The sequence below is a fragment of the Cnephaeus nilssonii genome (genome assembly GCF_951640355.1).
Source record: "Cnephaeus nilssonii genome assembly, chromosome: 5".
Lineage (NCBI taxonomy): Eukaryota > Metazoa > Chordata > Mammalia > Chiroptera > Vespertilionidae > Cnephaeus > Cnephaeus nilssonii.
The window spans coordinates 53,650,640-53,672,686 of NC_137076.1; the positions used below are offsets into that span (position 1 = coordinate 53,650,640).

At 35.5% G+C, this 22,047-nt stretch overlaps 1 protein-coding gene across 3 annotated transcripts in view; it reads left to right on the forward strand.

The window, feature by feature from the left end:
• LRBA (LPS responsive beige-like anchor protein) overlaps window positions 1-22,047 on the forward strand; it is a 563,043-nt gene that overhangs the window by 421,920 nt on the left and 119,076 nt on the right. For all 3 annotated transcript variants that reach the window (XM_079771501.1, XM_079771500.1, XM_079771502.1), the window contains exon 47: window positions 16,626-16,778. In XM_079771501.1, coding sequence (XP_079627627.1) covers window positions 16,626-16,778 — 153 coding nt within the window. The remainder of the gene's footprint in view (window positions 1-16,625; window positions 16,779-22,047) is intronic.

Consider the following 22,047-nt stretch of genomic DNA (forward strand, 5'->3'; position numbering starts at 1 on the left):
TGATTTCAGAGAGGAAGGGAGAGGGAGAGAGAGATAGAAACATCAGTGATGAGAGAGAATCATTGATCGGCCGCCCCCTGCATGCCCCCAACTGGGGACTGAGCCCGCAACCCAGTCATGTGCCCTTGACCAGAATCGAACTCGGATTCCTTCAGTCCGAAGGCCAACGCTCCATCCACTGAGCCAAACCAGCTAGGTCTAATAGTTGTTATTGAATTCCACTTCTAATCTCAAATTGCTTAATTACTTAACTCTTTTGAGAAGTAGTAGGGAGATATAAACACATAAAAACATTGATAAGTCTGACTTTTTATTATTAGTTTGTAGAATTAAGAATTTTTAAAACCTTTAAAAGTCTTTCATTAATTAAGCATCTAATAACCACATTTTTATATTCATACTTAGATTCAATGCTAGTAGTGTAAATAAAAACAAAATCGTGAATTTGAAAATTATTTTTTCCTGCTTTGTAACAGAGAGATAGTGGATATCTTCAACTGTCTCCCTCTCTCAGTGCTATATTTCCTGCTTAATTCTTAATTGGACAGGAGGTGGCATATGACAGATCCTTGTAGTTTTATTGTCTCTTTTCCCAAATCTCAGTCTTTTTTCTCAAAATTCTTTAATTAGCACAGCACATGGTTCCATTTTTTTTCAAACAGTTCTCTTAACATACCCCACCTGTAAAAATAATAGATAAATAAACCCATGAAAAACAGCTACAACATTCAAAAAAAAAAAAGCACACATGACCTTATTTACTTTTCTCCTTCCTTATTTTGCTCATTATTTTTGTTCATTCACAAATAATACGAACTTACATCCATCTTGCTTTCCTTTGAATGAACCATCATACTTGAATAAAACAGACCACTGAATAGACCATACTAGACTGTTAGTTCTTGCTATTGTGCTACTGCCTTTCTATCTTTTTAGCAGTGTTTATATAGGGCATCTATATGAAAAAGTGGAGAGCATGGGAAAAGTTGAATTTAAAATTATAAATGTCAGATTAATTGGAGCCTGGTTGGAAATATAGTTTTATTTTAACTACCATTTCATTGTGTTAAGAGGCACAGAAATTTTCTTTATGACTAACTTTACTGAAACTTACTTGCCCTTCTAACCAATATGAATATTCTCCTTTTTTTACCATAAAATATCTGTAGGTTAAATAGCATATTATTGATAAATTACCCCATTTTCTATATTGATAACCAGCAAATTTGGGACCTACAGCTTATGTTTACATAGGCTATTTAAAGAACCTCCTTTCAGTTGATCCTTCTAAAACTAAGGAGGGATATAACAATGCCTTTTATTTTAATCTTGCCTCTTTAGAAGTGTTACATTTTAACATGTTAGAAAGCATGTTTAAATTATTATAATACAGTGTGTAAGAATAAATGTGTAAGAAAACACATTTAAATCACTCTAACAGTGTAAACATTTTATTGATATATAATGTAATTCAGATAGAATTATATTAATTATAGTCTGATCTTTATTTGTATTGTCTTGGAGTTTCTAGAAACACTGAGAAAAATGTTACACAGTTGAGAGGGGATAGTGAAGTATGAGGGTGGGTGGTGGAAATCAATTTATTAAGTGGATTCTAAATCATTACCTTGATTGATTAATATAATATACTAGCAGCCCATTTGCACGAAGATTCGTGCAATAGACCTTCATTCACCTGGCTGCCTGCACCAGTTTTCTGCCGACAACGGGGACCCAGGCCTTGGCTGTGGCCACCGCCTTCTGCCTTCTTTCAGGGTCAGGGCTTGGCCCCGGGAGGCGGCCTTGGGCTCGGCTGCACCCCAGCCTCCCTGCTAAGGATCCTAGGAGCCGACCCCCAGTGGTTGCCTGCGATCCGTGCAGGCTCCCCGCTGGTGCCCAAGGCCGGGAAAGCCTCCACCTGAGGCTTTCCCGGCCTTGGGCTCGGCCGCACCCCAGCGTCCCTGTGACAGTTTCCTGGTGGGCGTGGCTTGTGGGTGTGGCTTGTGGGTGTAGCGAAGGTACGGTCAATTTGCATATTACTCTATTATTAGGTAGGATGCTCTTATGGTATTTTAAAATATGACATTTTTGAACAGAAGATTTATTTAAATTAATTTTTTTAGAAAATATTAGTATAATAGTTCTAATACTTAACTTTTTTTGTTTTGTTAATCTTCACCAGAGGATATTTTTTCCATTGATTTTTAGAGACAGTGAAAGGGGAGGAGGAGGAAGGAGAGAGAGAATGAGGGAAAGTGAGCAAGAGAAACATCAATGTGAGAGAGGCACATCGATTGGTTACCTCCTACATGTGCCCTAGACCAGGGTTGGGGATCGAACCTGCAACCAAGGTACGTGCCCTTGACTGGGAATCGAGTCCATGATCCTTTGGTACATGGGCCAGTGCTCTAACCACTAAGAAAGACAACCAGGGCAACATTTTTTTTTTTCTAAAGGTGGGAACCTGCACTTTAATATCTTAGAATCCCTGTTTTTTTTTTTTTGTGTTTTTTTTTTTGCATCCTGCTAATACTGAATAATTTTTTCTAAAAACTAAAGTTTATTCCTATGAAGTAAAGGTAAAAATATGAATTCTTTTTATTTCAGAGAAGAGAGAGACCTTATTAGATTTAACTAAAAGCAGTCTTTCATTTTTAGAATGATTTACTGTTTAAAGTTTTGGAGAGCATTTGTATTTTTGTGCATTCTTTGTGGTTCCATTTAAAATATGACCTTCAATGGTGCTTTTTATTCTGCTTGGGAAACAGTTGAGAAGCGTTGCTCAGTTCTCTAAGTAGGCTTACTCCACTGTCCAAAAAGCATGTGAAATTTTACTAATCGATTTAACCTGATATATCCAAAGTACTATTATCTCAACATATAACCAGTGTGAAATTATTAATTAGCTACTTTGCATTCTTTTTCCCCACTGTCTTTGAGATCAGGTGTATATTTTATATTTACACCATGTAAATATAACCACATTTCAAATATTTACTATCCACTTGCAGCTGGTGGCTGCTGTGTTGGGCAGCGCAGACTTGGGGCATTGTTTCAGAATCACACCAAGGAATCACTTTTTGCTTATGGAAAGATGGATTCCTTCATCCTTTTGCGTAACAATTTTCCTGATGTTGTATTTCATCTAAATATAAACTGACAGGTAGTAGATATAATAGGTAGTCTTGAGGACTGGCATAGAAAGTGCTAAAATTGGGTTGGAGAATCATCACCGTGATAAATAATAATTTTTAATTCCAAGCAGACTCTGTTTCAAGTCTTAAAAACTCACTTAACTTTAGAAACTGAGGTGCAGAATAGATTACTGTCTTCAGCCTGAACCATTATGACTAAATTTTGTAGAACAAATCACAGATTCCTAAAGCTTGAATGGATTTCACGACACAATCACATCTAAATATTAGGCAAATCTCTAAGCTTTTCTAGGCAGAATTCTCATTTCAGGTACCTTTGGTGTCAATAAATTAAATCTAATGATTAAATACAAACGGACTTACTGCCGTTTAAACCCTTTTTCATCTCTCCTGTGGAATGATTAACAGTCAGGCTTGGAGAGTGGAAGGAGTCATAACTGTCACCAAGGTTCATTATTTTTGAAAGGGGGCAGTAATAAATGCATCTAAAGGGGAGATTGTTGGAGACTCGTATTTCTCCAGAAGCTAAGAATTTAGTACAATAATTTATTACTAAAATAACCTTTGCTAAAAATAAAATTAGAGTGAAAAGTTTGACAGAATCTTGAGATAACATTTAATATTTAAATTTTTATTTTAATTTTGTTTATACACTATCAGGCCCTGGTTGATACTGCACCAAATAAAACATAGTCATTTCCTTGGGTGAACATTTGCACGAGAGCAGATACTGATATTAAAACCGTCTCAGCCTTTCAGTGTAATAAGGACTCTGTAGGCTCATAGGTACAGCATCTGAAACCAAGAGGAGGGAGATGAAAGGTGAAAATTGAGCTTTCAATACTTTGGTAAGGAGGTTACTTCATCCTGAGGGCAAGAGGGAGACATTGGACGGGTAGAAGCAGAGGAGATATGAACTGAGAGATCGCTGTGATTGGTGTTTGAATATGAATTATACTGTGAGCAAGAGTGGAAACAGTCTAAAAGCTGTTAGAATTAGACCAAAGGAAATGGAAGCTTAAACTCAGTAGTGATAATGGTACTAGAGAAATGTGTATGAATTTAAGACATATTTAGGTTAGAATTGTTAGGATTTGGAGACTGATTTGTCTTGCCAGATGAGAGAGAGAGAGGGAAATTTAATTTGACCTGGGCATGTGTGTAGAGAACACAGAAGAAGAGCAAGTTTTGTTAGGGCACAGGTATCTAGCTTCCTGTCTTCATGGAGAAAACTTCCTATGACAGGTGAAATAAAATCCTCCAAACACATTTAGTTAATCCAGCATTTATTGATTATTTATCATATGCAGTATATAGTGGAGAGCACTTGGGGTTAAAAAGTTAAGATAAACATAGTTCTTTACTTCACATATCTCCAGGTGAGAAAGACAGGTATACGTTAAACTATTTTCAATATAAATTTGGCAGTGATAAGTGCTATAAATAGATAAGAACAAAATGAAATTAATTCTGACTGGGGAGAAGGGGTTGTAGATGACTTCATAGGACATGTGATATTTGAGTTCTATTTTAAAGGATGCAAGGGAGTTTTAACAAACCTCCTAAATTTATGTCTTTACTTTGGACATTTCTTCTGATATCTGACTCCCTCCTTGACATCTTTATTTCAACATATAAAATGTATCTCAGACTTAACACATTAAAACCAAATTCCTGTTCTTTATTCCTTCAAACCTGCTCTTCTCACAGTCCTCTCCATCTTAGTAAATGGTTTTCCAGATGAGAGTAAACGCTAAAGTCCTTACCAGGTAAGACCCTATACTGCCTCCTCTCCCCTCCAGAATCCTTTTCCAGTTGGCCTCTCATTATACTGTTTGCCCCTTCCTCATTCAGGCCTAGCTCAACAGGACCTCCTTGGTATTCTTTAGATACACCTTGGGGCCCTTGCTTTTACTTTTACTTTCACTTGAAAAATTCCTCCATAAATTCTTATGGATTTATTTCTTCACCCCTTTCAAGATTTTGTTTCAATGTCACCTTTGAGCAAAGGCCTTGTTTGTCATCTCTATTCAAAGTTACATTATCAATGACTCACCCTGTGCACATTTACTCACTTCCCCATTTGATTTCTCTTCATATCGCTCGCCATCTCACATACATATATTTATTTGTTTGTTTATTATGTCTTACCTATTGGAACATTAGCTCCACCAAGCAAAAATTCTGAACTGTGCTGCTCATTGGTTTTTTTCCTAAAGCTTAAAATAGTGCCTGGAACATAGTAGGTACTAAATTAAATATTTATTAAATGGATGCTTTGATGAAGTGTAGAATAATTTTTTAAGCAAGAAAAAGGACATTAATAAAATTAGGGTAACTGCTTTGCACCTTGGGGAATGCTTTATTGGTCTGCTAATTGGTCTTATGTACTTTGATGTGTAGAAAACATAAAACGAGACATACTGAAAGACAGTTGTGGTCTAATATGAAGACTCTTGGTAATATTCTAAAGATATTTAGCTTAATTCTATAGGCCAGTTCAGCAAATTTTTTCTGTAAACAGATAATAACTTTTTCGATTTGAAGTCTATGCAATCTCCCATTGTAGACACAGACAATATGTAAACAAATGAGTATGAATGAGTTCCAATAAAATTTTATTTGTAAAAATAGGTGACAGGTCACCTTGGGCCCATGGGCTGTCATTTACCATCTCCTGCTGGTAACTGGCTCTGGTATAAAAGAAAGCACTATGGCCAAAGTGTGGAAAATAGGTCCAGCGATTGGGGAAAGAGGATGAGAGCTTGAGGCTGGGAGAAATGTCAGGAGGCCATTACAGTCAGGTAAAAGGAAAGATGTTAAAACACATTGCGACGGATCACGAGAATTCTCGTGTTTTCATATTACACAGTGTTTTACAAAGTATCATACTTTAAAAAAAATTAGCTTGTAAGAACATGTAATAAATAACTTCAAAATGCAATTGGGTATTTAATTTTAAGGCGTGCTTTTAACATTTATGTAAAATGGTTTTTATCCTTGTTTAATAGAAACTTATCTGGCCACTGGGTAAAGCTAGCAGTAAAACTACAGGTCCTCAATGTGTTAAATTCCTCAACTAGCTAACGGGATGAATTCAAGGGACAGGTTAAAAATAATTCTCCAGGACACGGCATTTGGTTGACTTCCCACTACTTTATTGAAACCAGTCTTGTCAGAGTCATTGATGATGAACAATTTCCCTGTTGTCCAGTGTGCACTGTCAGTTCTCATCTACTTGATCTGTCAGCATTACTGACACAATTAATTGATCCATTTTCCTTGTAGCAGTTCTTTCACTTGGTTTCCTAAATAAGGATCCATTCTCTCCTAGCTACCTTTTTTTAAAAAAAAAAAAAGATATTTTTTTTATTGATTTCAGACAGAAAGGGAAAGATAGAAACATTAATGATGAGAGAAAATCATTGATCAGCTGCCCCCTGCACGCCCCATTACTGGGGGTCAAGTCTGCAACTTGGGCATGTACCCTTGACTGGAATCGAACCCAGGACCTTTCAGTTCACAGGCTGATGCTCTATCCACTGAGCCAAACCAGTGAGGGCTCCTAGCTACCTTTTTATCTCCTTTCTAAGTCTACTGGATTATCTTGTTTTCAGACCCTAAATCACTAGAGTACCTTAGAGCTTAGTCTTTGAATCTCTTCTGCATGAACACTGGCTCCCTAGCGATTGCCCCTTATCTCATGGCTCTTTCTGAAATCTAGATTTATACATCTAGCTCAGACTTTTTTTTTTTTAATGCCCTCAATGTCCTCTCTTCCCTCAGTGTTTGCCATCTCACTAAAAGACAGTACCATTTACTGAGTTTGCTCAGACCTTTAGAAAGCTTAGAGTCTTTGGTTCCTCCCTTTCATACACACACCACTGCCTAGCTTCTCACCCTTCAGAATGTATGCAGAATCTGACCAGTTATCACCACATCCATCCCTAGGGCTGTTTCCCATGTGGTGTTTTCTCCATAGGGCCAACAAGAATAATCTTCTTGCTTTATAAATCAGGTCATATTCCTCTGGTCAATCTCTCCTATGATGGCTCATCTAATGGAACCTAACTCAGGTTCTTACTTTAGCCTTGAGGCCCCATATATCTGGTTGCCTCTCAGATTCTTCCTCTACCGCAGCCTCACTTGCCTTTGTTGTTGTTCCTCTTCAAAAATGCCATGTGCACTCCTGCTCGAGTGGCATTGAATAGAATGTTCTCTATGCTTGAACCACTTTTCCTAGATGTCACCTCCCCAGAGTGGACTTACACTGAACTCCCTCTCTAAAATCATTCTCGATCCCCTTACCTTGTTTTATTGTTTACACAGTACTTTCACTCTTTGACATGATACACATATAGTGGATTATTTATTTTATGTCTCCATCACTAAGGTTCTATGGAAGTGAAGACGTTTTAATTTTATCCACCTTATAACCTCAGCATTTAGAACATGCCTTGCAGTTAGTTAGAAATCAGCAACTATTGATTTAATGAAATGAAAGAATGCATAGATTTAAAGTTGTCCAAAAAAGTGAAGTCAGTGAAAGAGCCTGGGGAAAAGAGAGAGGGCACCTTAGGAAAAAGAAGAGCATGGCCACCCTCGTCGGAAGGGCACAGCAAACCCAAGTGGATATGTGCCCCACATGGAATGGGCTTCTGACAGCCCTATTTTAGGAGAGGCTTTTCTGGCCATAAGAAAACGGAACGCTGACTGTCATCTGCTGACCCATAAAGATAGATTGAGTTTTTACTGTTGTCACTTTACAAAAGAATTCCATGTGGACATCTTGTCACTGGCCATATCTTAGATATTCAATTTAAAAACCTATCTTATAATTCATTATGGATTGTTAGTGATGAATATAAAGTTTATATTAAGTTATGAAATTGGTAAGCTCAGTACAGCATATTTAATACTTATAATTAAGTAAATGGAATGCAATTAAATCCTAAGATATTACTAAATATTTTTAAATAAATGCCCATCAGTAATATTATAGTAATTAGTTTTAGCTTTAAAAACCAACCCTTAAAAGTTTTAAGTGCACATGTGTTTGTTAAGGACTACAAAATGGATATGATCATAGAATAGTTTTATTTGTGTCTTGTGAGATTTGTAAAACATGAGACCTTTGACTTGCCCTCTTCTACCTCCAAAATCCCAGGGGTCTGTAATTTGAGTTAGCTTCCTTATCCCCTATGAGTACACTGCCTACCATAATACATTCCGTGGACGCTGATAGCATCAGCATTACAGCCATCTTTAAGTGTGTGTTTAGCTACAGTTAAATGTAATTGCTGGAAATACATTTCTTGATGCATTTGTTTTAAAAAATATACCTTAAACTTTGATGATTGGGTAATTTTATTTTCTTAGTTTTTATCATTTATTCTTCCTGATTTTCAGACATGCTAAAGGAAACTAAAATTAAACTCATTCCTTGCCATATATCCCTTAGACACTTCTGGCTCATGTACTCCCTTTCTTCTGCCTCCTCCCGCCATGCCTTTCCCCTCCTCTCTTTCTCTCTGTTGTTTATTTTTATCTTCTTTTTTCAAGTTTCTATTTTTCCATCCTTCTCTCTCCCTTTCACACATCCACTTTAGAGTGTGCTCTAGCACTCTCAGCTCTCTCTTAGCAAATGTAAAACACTGATACTAACTGAACTGTTTATCTGTTCATCCTTTTTTTTATACATCACTTATGCCTAACTAGCAGATTCGTTAATTTAACCACATCTCTTTAATCTTTTTCTTTTTTCATGTATCAGAAGGTTAAATGATGTACTGATGTGCACTAAGTCCTCACTTAAAGGTGACTTTAAGCGAAACATATAACAAAACCAATTTTGCCATAGGTTAATTGATATAAACAACAGTTAAACTCCTATGGTATCTCATCAACCAAAATAACATTATCCAAGGACCTGCTGTACTATTTTTTTTAGCATTGAACTTTGTACATTTATGTCTACAATGAGTTATTTTTTTATTCTTTGATAAAGATTACTTGAAACTTTTTATGCTAGGCAGGAAAAAAATCTTTTAAGGCACTTAGAAAATGTTCCTGTCATCCTAAATTATAAAAGTGTACACACATCAGCTTTGATTTGTTTTTTGATTGGTGATCAGAATATACTTTTTTTCAATTAAAAATTTAGACTGTTCATTAATGTGTTCATAGACACTTATATTAACTCTTCTCACCTGCACTCATAGTAATATGTATATATTTTACAACTGTTTTAGAAAGAATTTAAGGTGGGCATTTAATTTATGTCTTCTCTTCCGGCAGCTACAGCATACCTGATGTTTGCATTATTAATGATTATTCTCTCTTCCCAAGTTACAATTTCCTTGAACATAGGGGCCTGGAACAGCAAAAGGCTGAGTGAAAATGTCCAGCCAAATATGGAAGTGAAAAATGTGTTGAAAGCAGGAGAGAACTATAAAATATTGAGGGTATTCATCATAAAGTGAGACATGTTAAGCCATACTGTCTTTGCTAATAAAAAAATAATAAATGTGTTTTTAATGTGATAGTTATTTAGTAGCAATTATGAAGTCTCAAATATTTTTGTGCACACATTAATTTTTAAAAGTAAATTTTATTAAATGCCTGTAGAATGACATTAAATGCTTTTATGAGTGAGCATAATTCAGTGAATGTCCTGTTGGCTTTAAGAATCAGGCAAGTTGAGTCTGTAATTTGGGGTTTTTATCAGAGTTCACATTAATGATGCTAATAATAGTAGTAAGATCTTATGTGCATGTAGAGTTCTGTATTATCTCATATTAACCTCACAATAACCTTGTGTTTTAGAAGTAGCCATTGAGGGGAGTCAGGGTCAGGAAAAATTGAATTAATTTAAGGGCATGTGACCAGTAATTTGAGTAGACAAGACTCAAACCCAATTATTGTCTTCACTATATTAGATTGAGATAGATTATCTATTATCTATTGGTTAGTAATTTATGATTTTTCTTTAATTTAATGCATTAAAAATGACAGTTTCTAATATCTGAAACCACATGGTATTTACAGGATTCTTGTAGAAGTGTTATGGATTATTTTTCCCTCTCCAATTTTAAAAATTGTTGTTATGTTTCTTTTACTAAACACACACACAACCCCCCCCCCCCCACACACACACACAGTATTTTATCTGCTAAATAAAGAGAAAGTAAATTTAAACATTAATTTGAAAACTTTCAGATATGCAGTTTATTTAAAATGACTTATAGGTACAATTCAACTCTAAGTTTTTAACAAGTTTTTTCATTTGTGGGCTAACAAAATACTTGAAAGTTAAAATGTATCAGAGCATATACATTATTTTTTGTAATATATTGTTCATTCACCTTTTTTTGTTACGTTTAATTTTTTTCTTTGATAAAATATATTCTTTTCCAATTGTGAAAATCTAAAAATTTTGCTTTCACATTTTTATTACTATCAATGTCCCAAAAGCAGTGTATATTGAATTAGTTACCTTGCGATCATGCTGATATTTGAGTTGTCAGGATTTCATATTTTAGTAAGAATAAAATAAAAATTTAATTTTAGCTGTGATATGGCATCTTTATTTTTATTTTGATTATATTGTTTCTTCGGGTTAGTAGATTATATTTGTCACAGGTGCCTAGGCATTATTGAAGTAATGATTTTAGTTCAATTGACAAAATTGGTGACTGTTAGCAGGAGAATCATACAGCCTCTCTGAAGAGGCCCTTCACATCAGTTGGGATCCTACCTTAATACAGAAAACTAAAGCATATGTGTGGTCACAACCAATCCTTGTCATTATTCCGTGAAAGCCTTGGGATTTGTGATCAAAGCAATGGGCTTATCCTGAACTGTGGTATAACCTTTCGTTGAACCTTTCAAATTTTTATTTTAAGAGATGATACAATACATTTTGACCATGTTACCTGCCTCTAAGACCCATCTGCCTAATTAAGTGATAGAGATTAAAATCATTGTCAGCAAGTCAGGAGAAAATGTGAATTGTAAATATCTGTCTTCTGTCAGTGTTGTTTACTTATCATTTTCTACTGATGTTTTAAAGAATTGCTGAACATGTGTTTTTTATCCAGAGCTGAATGTTCTGTTCTGATGAATATAAAACATACTTCACTTTGTAAGTATACATTAGAAGTCTTAGAAAGACTTAATCTTTGACTCTGTTACTAAATTTCATCTGTCAAAGGAGATAATTTTAAAACTGTAATATTCAGTAATAGCGAGTCATGTTTCTTAGAAAGATGCATTCAGGATTAAGATGAAATTCTGCTGTATAACTTGAATGTCATTGTCATGCATATTGCCTATATATTTTTTGTCCATGTTTGTGTACCTCAGTTGAATTCAGCATGTTTGTTTTACATTAAGAGGATATTCAACTCCCATCAACTGATTTATGTATTCATGCAGATTTCTTTATAATGAGGTTATAATATGTTTTAAGCATATATGCTCATTGTTTTACTTAATTTTGTGCTTATATTCTTTGTTCTTTGTACTACTTCTTTATCGTCAGTATTTCTTGGGAACACCCTATTTTAAATTCAGGTTCATTTTTTAAATCCCCTTATGGAAAAAAAATTTCTTATGGAGAATAAGCTGAACTTTGTAGCCTGGCATTCAGGCTTTCCACGCTTTGACCTTACCTATGTCTCCAACTTATTTCCCACTTAGTTTATGTAGTCTTCTCTAAACCAATGAAATACTTCTTCATTGATCACTGGACACAATGATACGCATATTGTAATCTCTATACCTCTTTTAAAATATTCCCCTTGTCAGAATTGTTCTAGTTTTTTCCCTCTGATTATTTATCATTGAGTTTAAATATCATTTTTCAGTCATTCAGTCAACAGATTTTCACTGAATTGCTAATGTGTCAGATTCAGTGTCTAGGCTTTGGAGGTGTAGTGGTGAACAAGATAGGTAAAGTCCTCAGTCTCATGGAGCCTTCAATTTAGAGGGAGATACAAGCAAACAATTGGAGTACAGTTTGATGAGTATTGGATTAGAGGAATACAATGTATTATGTTCATTGCCTAAGACTTACTCTGACCATTCCAACTTTTAGACATCATTTTCTTTTTTTAATTTCTAGAGCGTTATTTGTTCTATAACTAATTTCCTCTTAATGAATATACTCTTTCACTCTTTCTTAGCAATTTAAATGTGATCTGTAAGGGAGAAGACCCTAACAGGTCCACATTCCAGACCCTACCATAGTTCTCTGCAAAGAGTAAAAACTAAATAAATGTGGGGTTTTTTGTGATAATGGTATGTTACATTACCCTTTGTATCTACCCAAGGCTTAAGAAAAATATTTTAATAGGAACTTCTTAAAAGTTTTATTTTTAAATTAAAAGCAACACATTCTATTTGTATTTCTGCCCATACTTAATTCTTCTTATCATTTTGTTTTCTAGAAATAATTATCATTGAATACATTGGTAGCTTTTTATCATTGAAATATATATAAATTCACAACTACCAGTTCAGGTAAACAAGACATGTTCCAATTTGAATTAAAATATTTTTCAAAGTATCCATATAGAAATTCATTCCACAGTCATTAAAGGGGTAGGGCAGGAGCCTCCTTTTCCCAAGACTTGAATGAGATCCAGGCGTAAGTGGTACCTAGAAAATTGGCCTTCACATCTTAATTCCTTTCTGTCATATTCTCACTCTCTAAGGCACGGGTTTTTTTGGAAGCAGACAGCTCTGCTGATATACCAAGCTCGGATTAAGAAATATTTGCTGATGCCAAAAATCCTGGGACCAAGGGACTAGCTTCCCTATGTATACACTCATATGGTCACCACGTACAGTTCAACAGTTTACTTTCCATGCAAGGGTTCTTGACTGAAGGGAAGAAGAACAGAAATCCAGTTCTCCACTTACCAACCTGAGTTCCCTTAGGGCTGCATTAGCCCAGAAGGCTTGCCTTTTTCTAGTTCATACAGAGACCCCAAATGAGCAAGTAGTGACCCCCATCACAGCTCTCCATCCCCTGGGTTCCAGCCTAACTCCATCCTTCTCCTCTCCCTCAGGCTGAAAGAAAGCTAATTACAGATTTGCCTCCCTAATCTTGGGGATATTTTCTCTCTCTTCCTTGGCTTCTGTCTTTTTAAAAACACTAACTTTGACACTGCTTGTCCTGGACACCTTACATAATCTGCTTGCTTAGAATTTCACAAAAGAGAAAAAGAGGGTGTGTCTTCAGGAGTCTCTGCTCTGGACCATGCAGAAGTTCTGGAAATACCTGATTTCTCTATTGAAATGGGTGGATATGGGGGTCAGAGGTCAAGATTAAGAGGCCAGAACAAATATTAATAAATTTCAAGTGAAATGTTAAGCTTAATTTTTAATTAATAAGATTTAAAATTTTAATTTTGAAATATCTTTTACAAAATTTATAGGATATCTTTAGTAGGAAACCTCAAATAAAATCTGTGGTAATTATGGAAATTGATGAGTTACTATTCCCTCCTCCCATGTTAGAAATTATATAATTGAAAATTTAACATGGTCCATTAAGTCTTAAAAGTGCTTTCTTCATATCATCTGTGAAAATTTTCTTATGTGTTTTATGTCTGTATTTGCTCCATTTACTTTCTAGTTAAGTAAACTTATATTTAGCATGCCAAGAAGCACAACCTTCTTCATTTGTTAGTGTTTGGGGGTGGGGATGGGGTGAGTGGGTATTATTGAAATGGGAAGAATTAAGTACTTCATTAAGCCAAAATAACTGCTTTTGTTTTTTAATATACAAGGTAGGGATAGTCATTTTTCTTATTGTAGAAGTAGCTTAAGTAATAGGGAATAAAAAAATAAGACATTTTGGTAAGTTTGTCTAAGTTGGAATATATTGAATGCACACTTGAGCAAATTATCTATCTACTAGGGACCTGTTGCACGAAGAGATTCATGCAATAGGCCTTCCTTCCCCTGGCTGCTGGCACTGGTTTTCCTCCAGCACCTGGGACCCAGGCCTTCGCTCTGGCCGCCGCCTTCAGTCTTCGCTCCCGGCGGAGCGCCGCTCCTGTAGCTCCCTCTGCCCCTGCCCTCCCCCTCAGAGCAGGCGTCCCACCCCGCCCGGCCACTTTGAGCCTGCATGCGTGCTGCCCAGAGGCCCGGAGCAGCTGGGGGGCGGGGCCGTCACCATCTTTGTCGGGTTAATTTGCATACTCACTCCTGATTGGCTGGTGGGTGTAGCGAAGGTACGGTCAATTTTCATATTTCTCTTTTATTAGTGTAGATATAATAGAGGAATATGCAAATTAGCCGGGATGCCGTAACGTCATGACCAAACAGCAGGGACCTGAGGCTGCATGGCTCCTGGCCGGGGTGAGGGACCTCAGGCCACGCGCCCCCCGCCCGGCGGGGCTTGACAGGGGACCTCAGGCTGTGCCCCTGCCCCAGCACCAGGCCGGGAGACCTGAGGCCGCACCCTCTGTCTGGCAGAGCTTGACGGGGGACCTGAGGTTGCGCCCCCCACCTGGAGGGGCTTGGTGGGGGTGGGGCCGGCTGAGTCTGGGTCTCACCCAATGGGGGTGGGGCCAGCTGGGTCTGGGTCTCCTGTGTTTTTGAAGCACGTGTGGGTGGTGGGCAGGGACTTGACTCTAGGTCTCACAATGTGCCCCGGACTCTGACAGGAGGGAGATTTTCATATACATTTTACTAATTTTCTTTCATCTCTGACATTTCTATTATAAACAAAGGGCAAATAGCAATATTAAAATATTTCCTCTAATTAGTTCCCTTTTAATGTGCATGAATTTCATGCACTGGGCCACTAGTTAATAGATAGTTATAAAATGGCTTACTTTCATATTTGAATAAATAATTATAGCATATTTTAAAATTTCTTCCTGGTTTGATTAATTTTATTAAATAATAAGTGCTATATGTGTAGTATATATACATTTTACATGTATGTACTATATCTGTTTTTTTCAGGAGAACATCTGTGTATCACAAAAGAATGAAAAGTTTATGTTTGCTTTTAAAAATAACTTAGAATATATGTCAAACACATATTTTAAATGATTAGCATTGTGGATACTGTATAAGTAGAACCCATGTAATTTACTGATTAAATACACAGGCTTTACAGATAGACAAGTTTTGATCTAAGTTCTAAATATATCATAAAACAGCTGTGTAAGTTTGAGCAAAATTACTTAACCTCTTTGACCCTTAATTCATTTTTAAAATGAAGATCCTACCTTACTTTGTATAGTTATTATGAAGATTAAATATAATAAGTTTTAAGAGTTTATTTTAGTACCTGACTCATGTCATGCAACAAATGTTAGCTCAAATTGGCTATAGCTTTTTGTTGCATAAAATAACACTCATATGTCTCTCCTCCTTTTGTCAATTAGACTTGCATGCATCATTTTTGGAGATGAGAATCTTAAAATTTGGGGGTGGCTATTTTATCTTTTCATTTATGGTGAAAATTCAACAGGGTTCTTACTTTTTAAAAATTGCTTAGTTTAAATGTTTTTCAAGTCCAATGACCAGGTGGTTGTCAGGAATTTGGAGGGCAAGCTCATTTCTACCATGCTTAGTTAATTACTGTGCTTGTAAACAAAGGATGTACAACTCACAGTCAAACAGCATTTCACATGGGTGATGGAGGTGATAATAGCTTAATTCCTGCTGGATTTTTTTCCTTTGCTCCGGCGAGTTCATACTGACCTTGTCCTAAATCTGATGACCTCCCTATTTTACTCAACTGTTTGGAAAGCCTGGCCTGCCATAGCTGGCCCTGAGGGGGTATCTGAGAGACCACTGCATCACTGACCCATGTCTGATCTATAGGACCTCAGAACTAGTTATACATGGGGCTTATTAAAAACCCAACTGGCTACATTTCTCTGCTTATTAAATATCATATTAAACTCATATTTAGTTTACCCAATTTCTTACACAGGTCATTTTCTAGACTAATTATAAATTTTGATTTTTTTAAACCAGTATTAGTACCTTAAAACTAAATCTGAATGTCTTGAAATATGAACAGAATATATTGTTGAAACATAAAAATGTAATAAATATCTTCCTAGTTAATGAAGGGATCAAGGCAGTGGCAAAAATTCCATATATCTCAAAATATCTAGTTTAACTTGTTATAGATACAGCATGTTAATCTCTGTTTATATCTTGTCAAACCTCAAATATTAATTACTCAAATGTTGGTATTTAAGAATTTTGAGGTTATTTGTCCTGAAGGAAAGCATAGAACCAATCAGTAAGAGGTTATTTCAATTTGGTTGGATGGGATCTGTCTACACTAATAGAAACTTTGTGATAGGGCTGTAGTATGAAGAGAGAGAAACATTTGTTTTCCTTCACAATAGGAAGTAATTATGCCCTTTTATGAATATCTAGTCAGTATTCTGTAATTTATAATATGACATTGTCTTTTATTTTTAATAGGAGTTGATCCCTGAATTTTATTATCTCCCTGAGATGTTTGTCAACTTCAATGATTATAATCTTGGAGTGATGGATGATGGGACAGTAGTGTCTGATGTTGAACTTCCTCCTTGGGCCAAAACCTCAGAAGAATTTGTTCGCATAAACAGATTGGTAAGATAGTAATCATCTACTCTGTCTGTCATGAGCCTTTCTTTTCTCAAAGTATCTTTCATGTGTTGGTATAATCATTAACCCTTGATCTTCTGGACAAAACTGGAGATGATGAAGGATAACTGAGAGTGACATAATAGTTCATGAATCTTCATATAAACTTGATAAAATTTTATTGACATGAAAGGTACAATGGTTTCTTTTATTGTCTTATACAGAATTTAAGTTACTTTTATATGTATGTGATAATTCAAAATTATAAGCCTAAATTGTAAGTTAAACTGCTTTTTCCCACGTTGATTTCTTGTACCAGCAGAACATAATTCTGTGTACCAGTTTAGGAGACAATTGCACATTTTGGTAATGGAAATGATATTCAAATTATATCCCGTCTCTGTCTTTTGAAGAAACTCTTCATGTGATATTTAGAATATGAACACTTAACAGCACATTAATTATTGTGCTTATAAACAATTCCTCAGAATCTTCTCTAGTGGACTCTGTAATGTCCTATCATACGGGTTAGCTGTTTTATAAAAAAGTAATATGACTTTTCCTTTTTGCCTTTAATTTTCATAAACGTTTAGTAGCAGGGAGCTTTAAACTTAGTGTTTAAAAGTAATATTTTATACTCTATATTAAAGATGAAATCTAAATTACATTTAAACAAGAAAAATTATTGCATTCTAGTTTTCTAGGTGGCATTTCTTACTTTTTATACCAACAATATATTTTAATCCTGTCTTCCAGATCCTAATTGTAATCTTATTCTTCCTGAAATTTCACGTGATACATATATACTGAGAGCTATGCAGTGGGGGTGGAAAGAACATAGGCTTTGAAGTTAGACCAGTTTTCTTAATCCTTGATAAATCACTTTGCTGATTATGGGATCTTAGGGAATTTAGTCTTTCTGAGCCTTGGTTTTCTCATTTGTAATTTTGAAATTATGATTATAAAATTCTAATTGTGTGTGTAAAATATCTAAAATAGTCTCTGGCTTATAGTAGGCACTCAGAAAATAGTACCAAATATTATTATATTACAGTCTTTTTTTTTTTTTCCTTAAATTTTTTTCTATCACAGTGTTAAGGTACATGTTGCATTATACTCCCACCTCACACAGTTTTGAAGATTCTTATTAAATTATTAAAATGACAGCAAAAGACAAAACTTAGTCTGAAATATATTAAAGGAGAAGTCAGATTTTAAATGTGACAGTTGTCTATAATTGTGTGATTTTGTTTCCCAGGGCACATAGAAGTCAATAGAACGTATAGTCATTTTACAGTTTTGTGTGTCTGTGTGTGTGTGTGTGTGTGTGTGAGAGAGAGAGAGAGAGAGAGAGAGAGAGAGAGAGAGAGAGAGAGAGAGAGAGAGAGAGAGATTGCCCTTTAAAAACACATTTATTGAGGCATAATTTACATACCATAAAATTCTCCGTTTTAAACGTACACAAATTCATTTAGTTTTAGTAAATTTATACAGTTGTGTGACCAGCTTTAGAACACTTGCATCACTCCAAAGAGTTTCCTTGTACCTGTTTGCAGTCTGTCTCTGCTCCCACTGCGTATATCGGTCGTTAATTTTATTGTATTGCTGCATGGCATTTTATTGTAAAGATACAATAGATTTTGTTTATCTATTTACCAGTTTGTGGACATTGTGTTTTGTACAGTTTGAGGCTATTATGAATATCTGTATATGTCTTAAAGTGGACATCAGTTTTCATTTCTCTTAGATTCCTAGGAACTTAATTGCTGGGTCATATGATAAGAACACGCTTACCATTTTGCATTCCCACCAACAATGTGTGAACTTCCAGTTTTCCACATCCTTGCCAAGACTTGGTATTGTCAGTCTTATTTATTTTAGCCATTCTAGTAGACATCTCACTTTGATTTTAATTTTCTATTCCCAAATGACTAATGGTGTTGAACCTTTTTACCGGCTTATTTTCTACTCACGTATGTTCTGTGAACATCTTTTGCCTATTTTTCAATTGAGCTCTTTATCTTTTTATTATTTAATTTTAAGAGATCTTTATTCTCCAGAAAAGCCCTTTATTCAACATATCTTTTCTAAATACTTTTCTTCTCATATGTGACTTGTCTTTTTCATTTTTCAATGGTTCCTTTGCAATCACCAATTAAAAGCATGTTTTTACCATTAGGTAGGTATAAAATAACATTTATGTAATATTTAAAAAGTATAAATAATCATCTCCAATCTGGAATAAATTTTTAAGAAAATAATTAAAATCATATTATATCATTTCCTTATTGAAATGTTTTTTTCTCAAATATGATTTATACTTGTAAGTCTCAAGGATGTCAGCTCTCTATTAATCATAACCATATTTAGTATCATTTAAAGTACAAAAAAGTTTGTTAGTGTGTTTACTTTGCTTTAAAAGAGGTCTAAGCGGCAGAGACATTGAATTAATTGTATTAAAAGCTTTTCAACAATATTTTGGCAGTTAAGAAAATGTAATTGTATAGATTGAGGTAAGCCATTCTCCTGACAGTACTTTTCATCTTTACTCTCAGAAGAACCAGATCTATTTGAGACTCGTTTCCCCAAGGCATCAGAAAAAGAAAAGAAGGGCAACTTACCACATTGTTTTCCAGTCAGATTTTGTTTTGCCGGCCCCTGATTTAAACTTAGACATGACTGTGAAGTTATCTACAAAATCGTATTTTACAATGCTAACTGCATAGTTATTATAACCTATTAAGTCCTTACACATTTCTCCCAGTGATTCCTCTTCCTATAAGTGTTACGAATGTCTTCATAGTTTAGGCTTCGAATAAGCATACATTCTTAGCAGAGTATATTTTTAAAAATCACTGCAAATTAAATGCAAATATAGTTTAGAGTTGAATATTTACACCTCTGATCATTTTAATCCATAATTAGGAAGGATACTTGATTTTACTTATATATGTCTTTGTGGAAGAATTTAATAATTCATTCATTCAAAAAATATTTATTATACACCTATGATGAACAAAGCTTTCCTACAGCACAGTCCATATTGCTTCATTTCGTAATTTTCTGTTAACTTTGTATAAGTGACTGAATTATCAGTATGGTATTTTATGTATCTGTTAGCATGTTATCACATAAGGGTTTTATCCCCTCCTCCTTTTGGTTTACCTCTTCAAGTCCACAGATTTTATGCAATGATTGTAGCTCATGAAATGCATACTACTTTGATCTGTGACCTTTTTGTGGTGCTAATCGGGTTCCTGATATCATTATACCTTACTCATTAATCATATTTCCTGCAGCCCGTCAGGCAGCCAGACAGCACAAGCCCCTGTTTTCAGCCCTCTGTTGGCAGGTTTCTGCTTTTCCAGATTATTACAGACGATACTTTGGCTTCTTGTAGCCAGAGCCACATCAAGCTGTGTGTTACAATTAAAGTCAGATGGTCCTCAGGTTGAACAGGGATATAGTGTTGCAGCTGTCTCTCTTCCTGGAACAAACCAGCACCAAGAACAGATGATCTATAGGACAGTGAATAATAACAGATTGTACAGCACTCTGCTGGTAGCAGGGGATCACAGAATTAATTAACCGACAGACTCATTTTAAGATATCCAGCACATCTTTTTTAAGTATTTGGTTGCCCAAATATTAATTCAAGGGGATAGGACATTTTTAGGAACATGATTTCCATGGTGGACTGGTAATGCTACATTTTCTGTTTGCGTTAGAAGGCCATACCTGCTGTCTTACCTAGCCATTTTAATCCTCCGAGTTTCCTGTGAGTAATGCAGATCTAAACACAGGATTGGCAGATTGCTAAAGTGTTGGATTTATGCACAGAAGATAATATCCTGTGTATTTTAGAAGGAAAGCCCACCTAAGTCTGATTAGTCTTTTTGGTAAATAAATTATATTTTCTTTGTTCTGAAGAGTTGGAATCTCGGTAAAATCAAAGTAGTCTTTACATCCCAAAGATTGGTCTGTGTTACTTAATATTACCTAGACAAAAAACAAATTTTTTTATTCTGCTTCAGAAATATAAATGAGAAACAGGCTTTCATACTTTCAAATAATATAAAAATGTATGCGTTCAGACCTCTCATCATATATCTCTTACAATATAATGCTGATATTACGGACCTATATTATGCTGCCTCTTATAACCCTCAGAGTTTAAGTGGAATGAGAGAAAGAGAAAATCATGAGCAGAATGATAGGTCTATTTACAAAAGTTGATGAAATGGAGCATTTTACTTTAGCTGAAGGATATATAGTTTATTTACATTTTAATAAAGGTAACTCATTCATTTAACAGGTATTGACTGAGCGTCGATGTCCCAGTCCTGTAAGACCCAGAGAACAGACAGACTATATCACTCCTCTTCTGGAGGTTTCTTCCTCTTTGATAGCTTAGGCTGTTGACATAGAAAACTTCTCAGGGCTGAGAGGTGGCATGAATCTAATAAAGGAAGGCATCTATTGATTAATTGACCCGAGTTTGCTAGTTAGAATCACATTTGCTTTTGTAGCTTTTGTCTTCTCTACCATTTCATAATGGGGACATGAGTAGTTACTTTACATGAGGACGGAAAGAAAAATAAAATGAGTGAGTATGTTATCTCCTTTCCAGATGATATATGGATAAACTAAAAGCAATGATTTTTTAAAATCTTTTTGTCTGAGAGAAAACAAAATTTTTCAGATTTTGTTTCTCTACCATCCTTGTTTTTCCTATCTATTACTAAATAAAAATCTGTTCACAGATCTTATATCTGAATGAACTGGGTCAATCTTTTCTAACCTTTTCATTTGAATGGAAAATTTACAATTCTCAGGTGATGACAGCATAGTTGACACAAGAATCTCATGATCAAAAAGTGCTGTATGTGCCTATAGCAAGACCTAAAGCTTGAGATGGCTAAGTTTGTAATGATGTAGCATTAGATTATTGTAGTGGCATATTATGTTCCAACTTACAGTGGTTAGAAACACTGTAAGGTTGAGAGGTTTGATTGAGATTTGAAAGGGGTTGTACTTTTTTTGACCTTTATTCACATCCTTATTTCCATTTCCTGGTAAATGGCATTTAAAAGCCTGTTTCTTAAGAGAACTGACTAGGCAATATATATATCTACTAGGAGCCCAGCGCGCAATTCGAAATTGTGCGGCGCTGCCCACCCTCGAGTCGCTGGTCTGGCCCTGCCTCGCTCCCCAGGCCCTGCAGCAGCCACAGCCGCTGCCGGTCCGGTCCTGCCACCCGCTCTGGCCCCGCCCC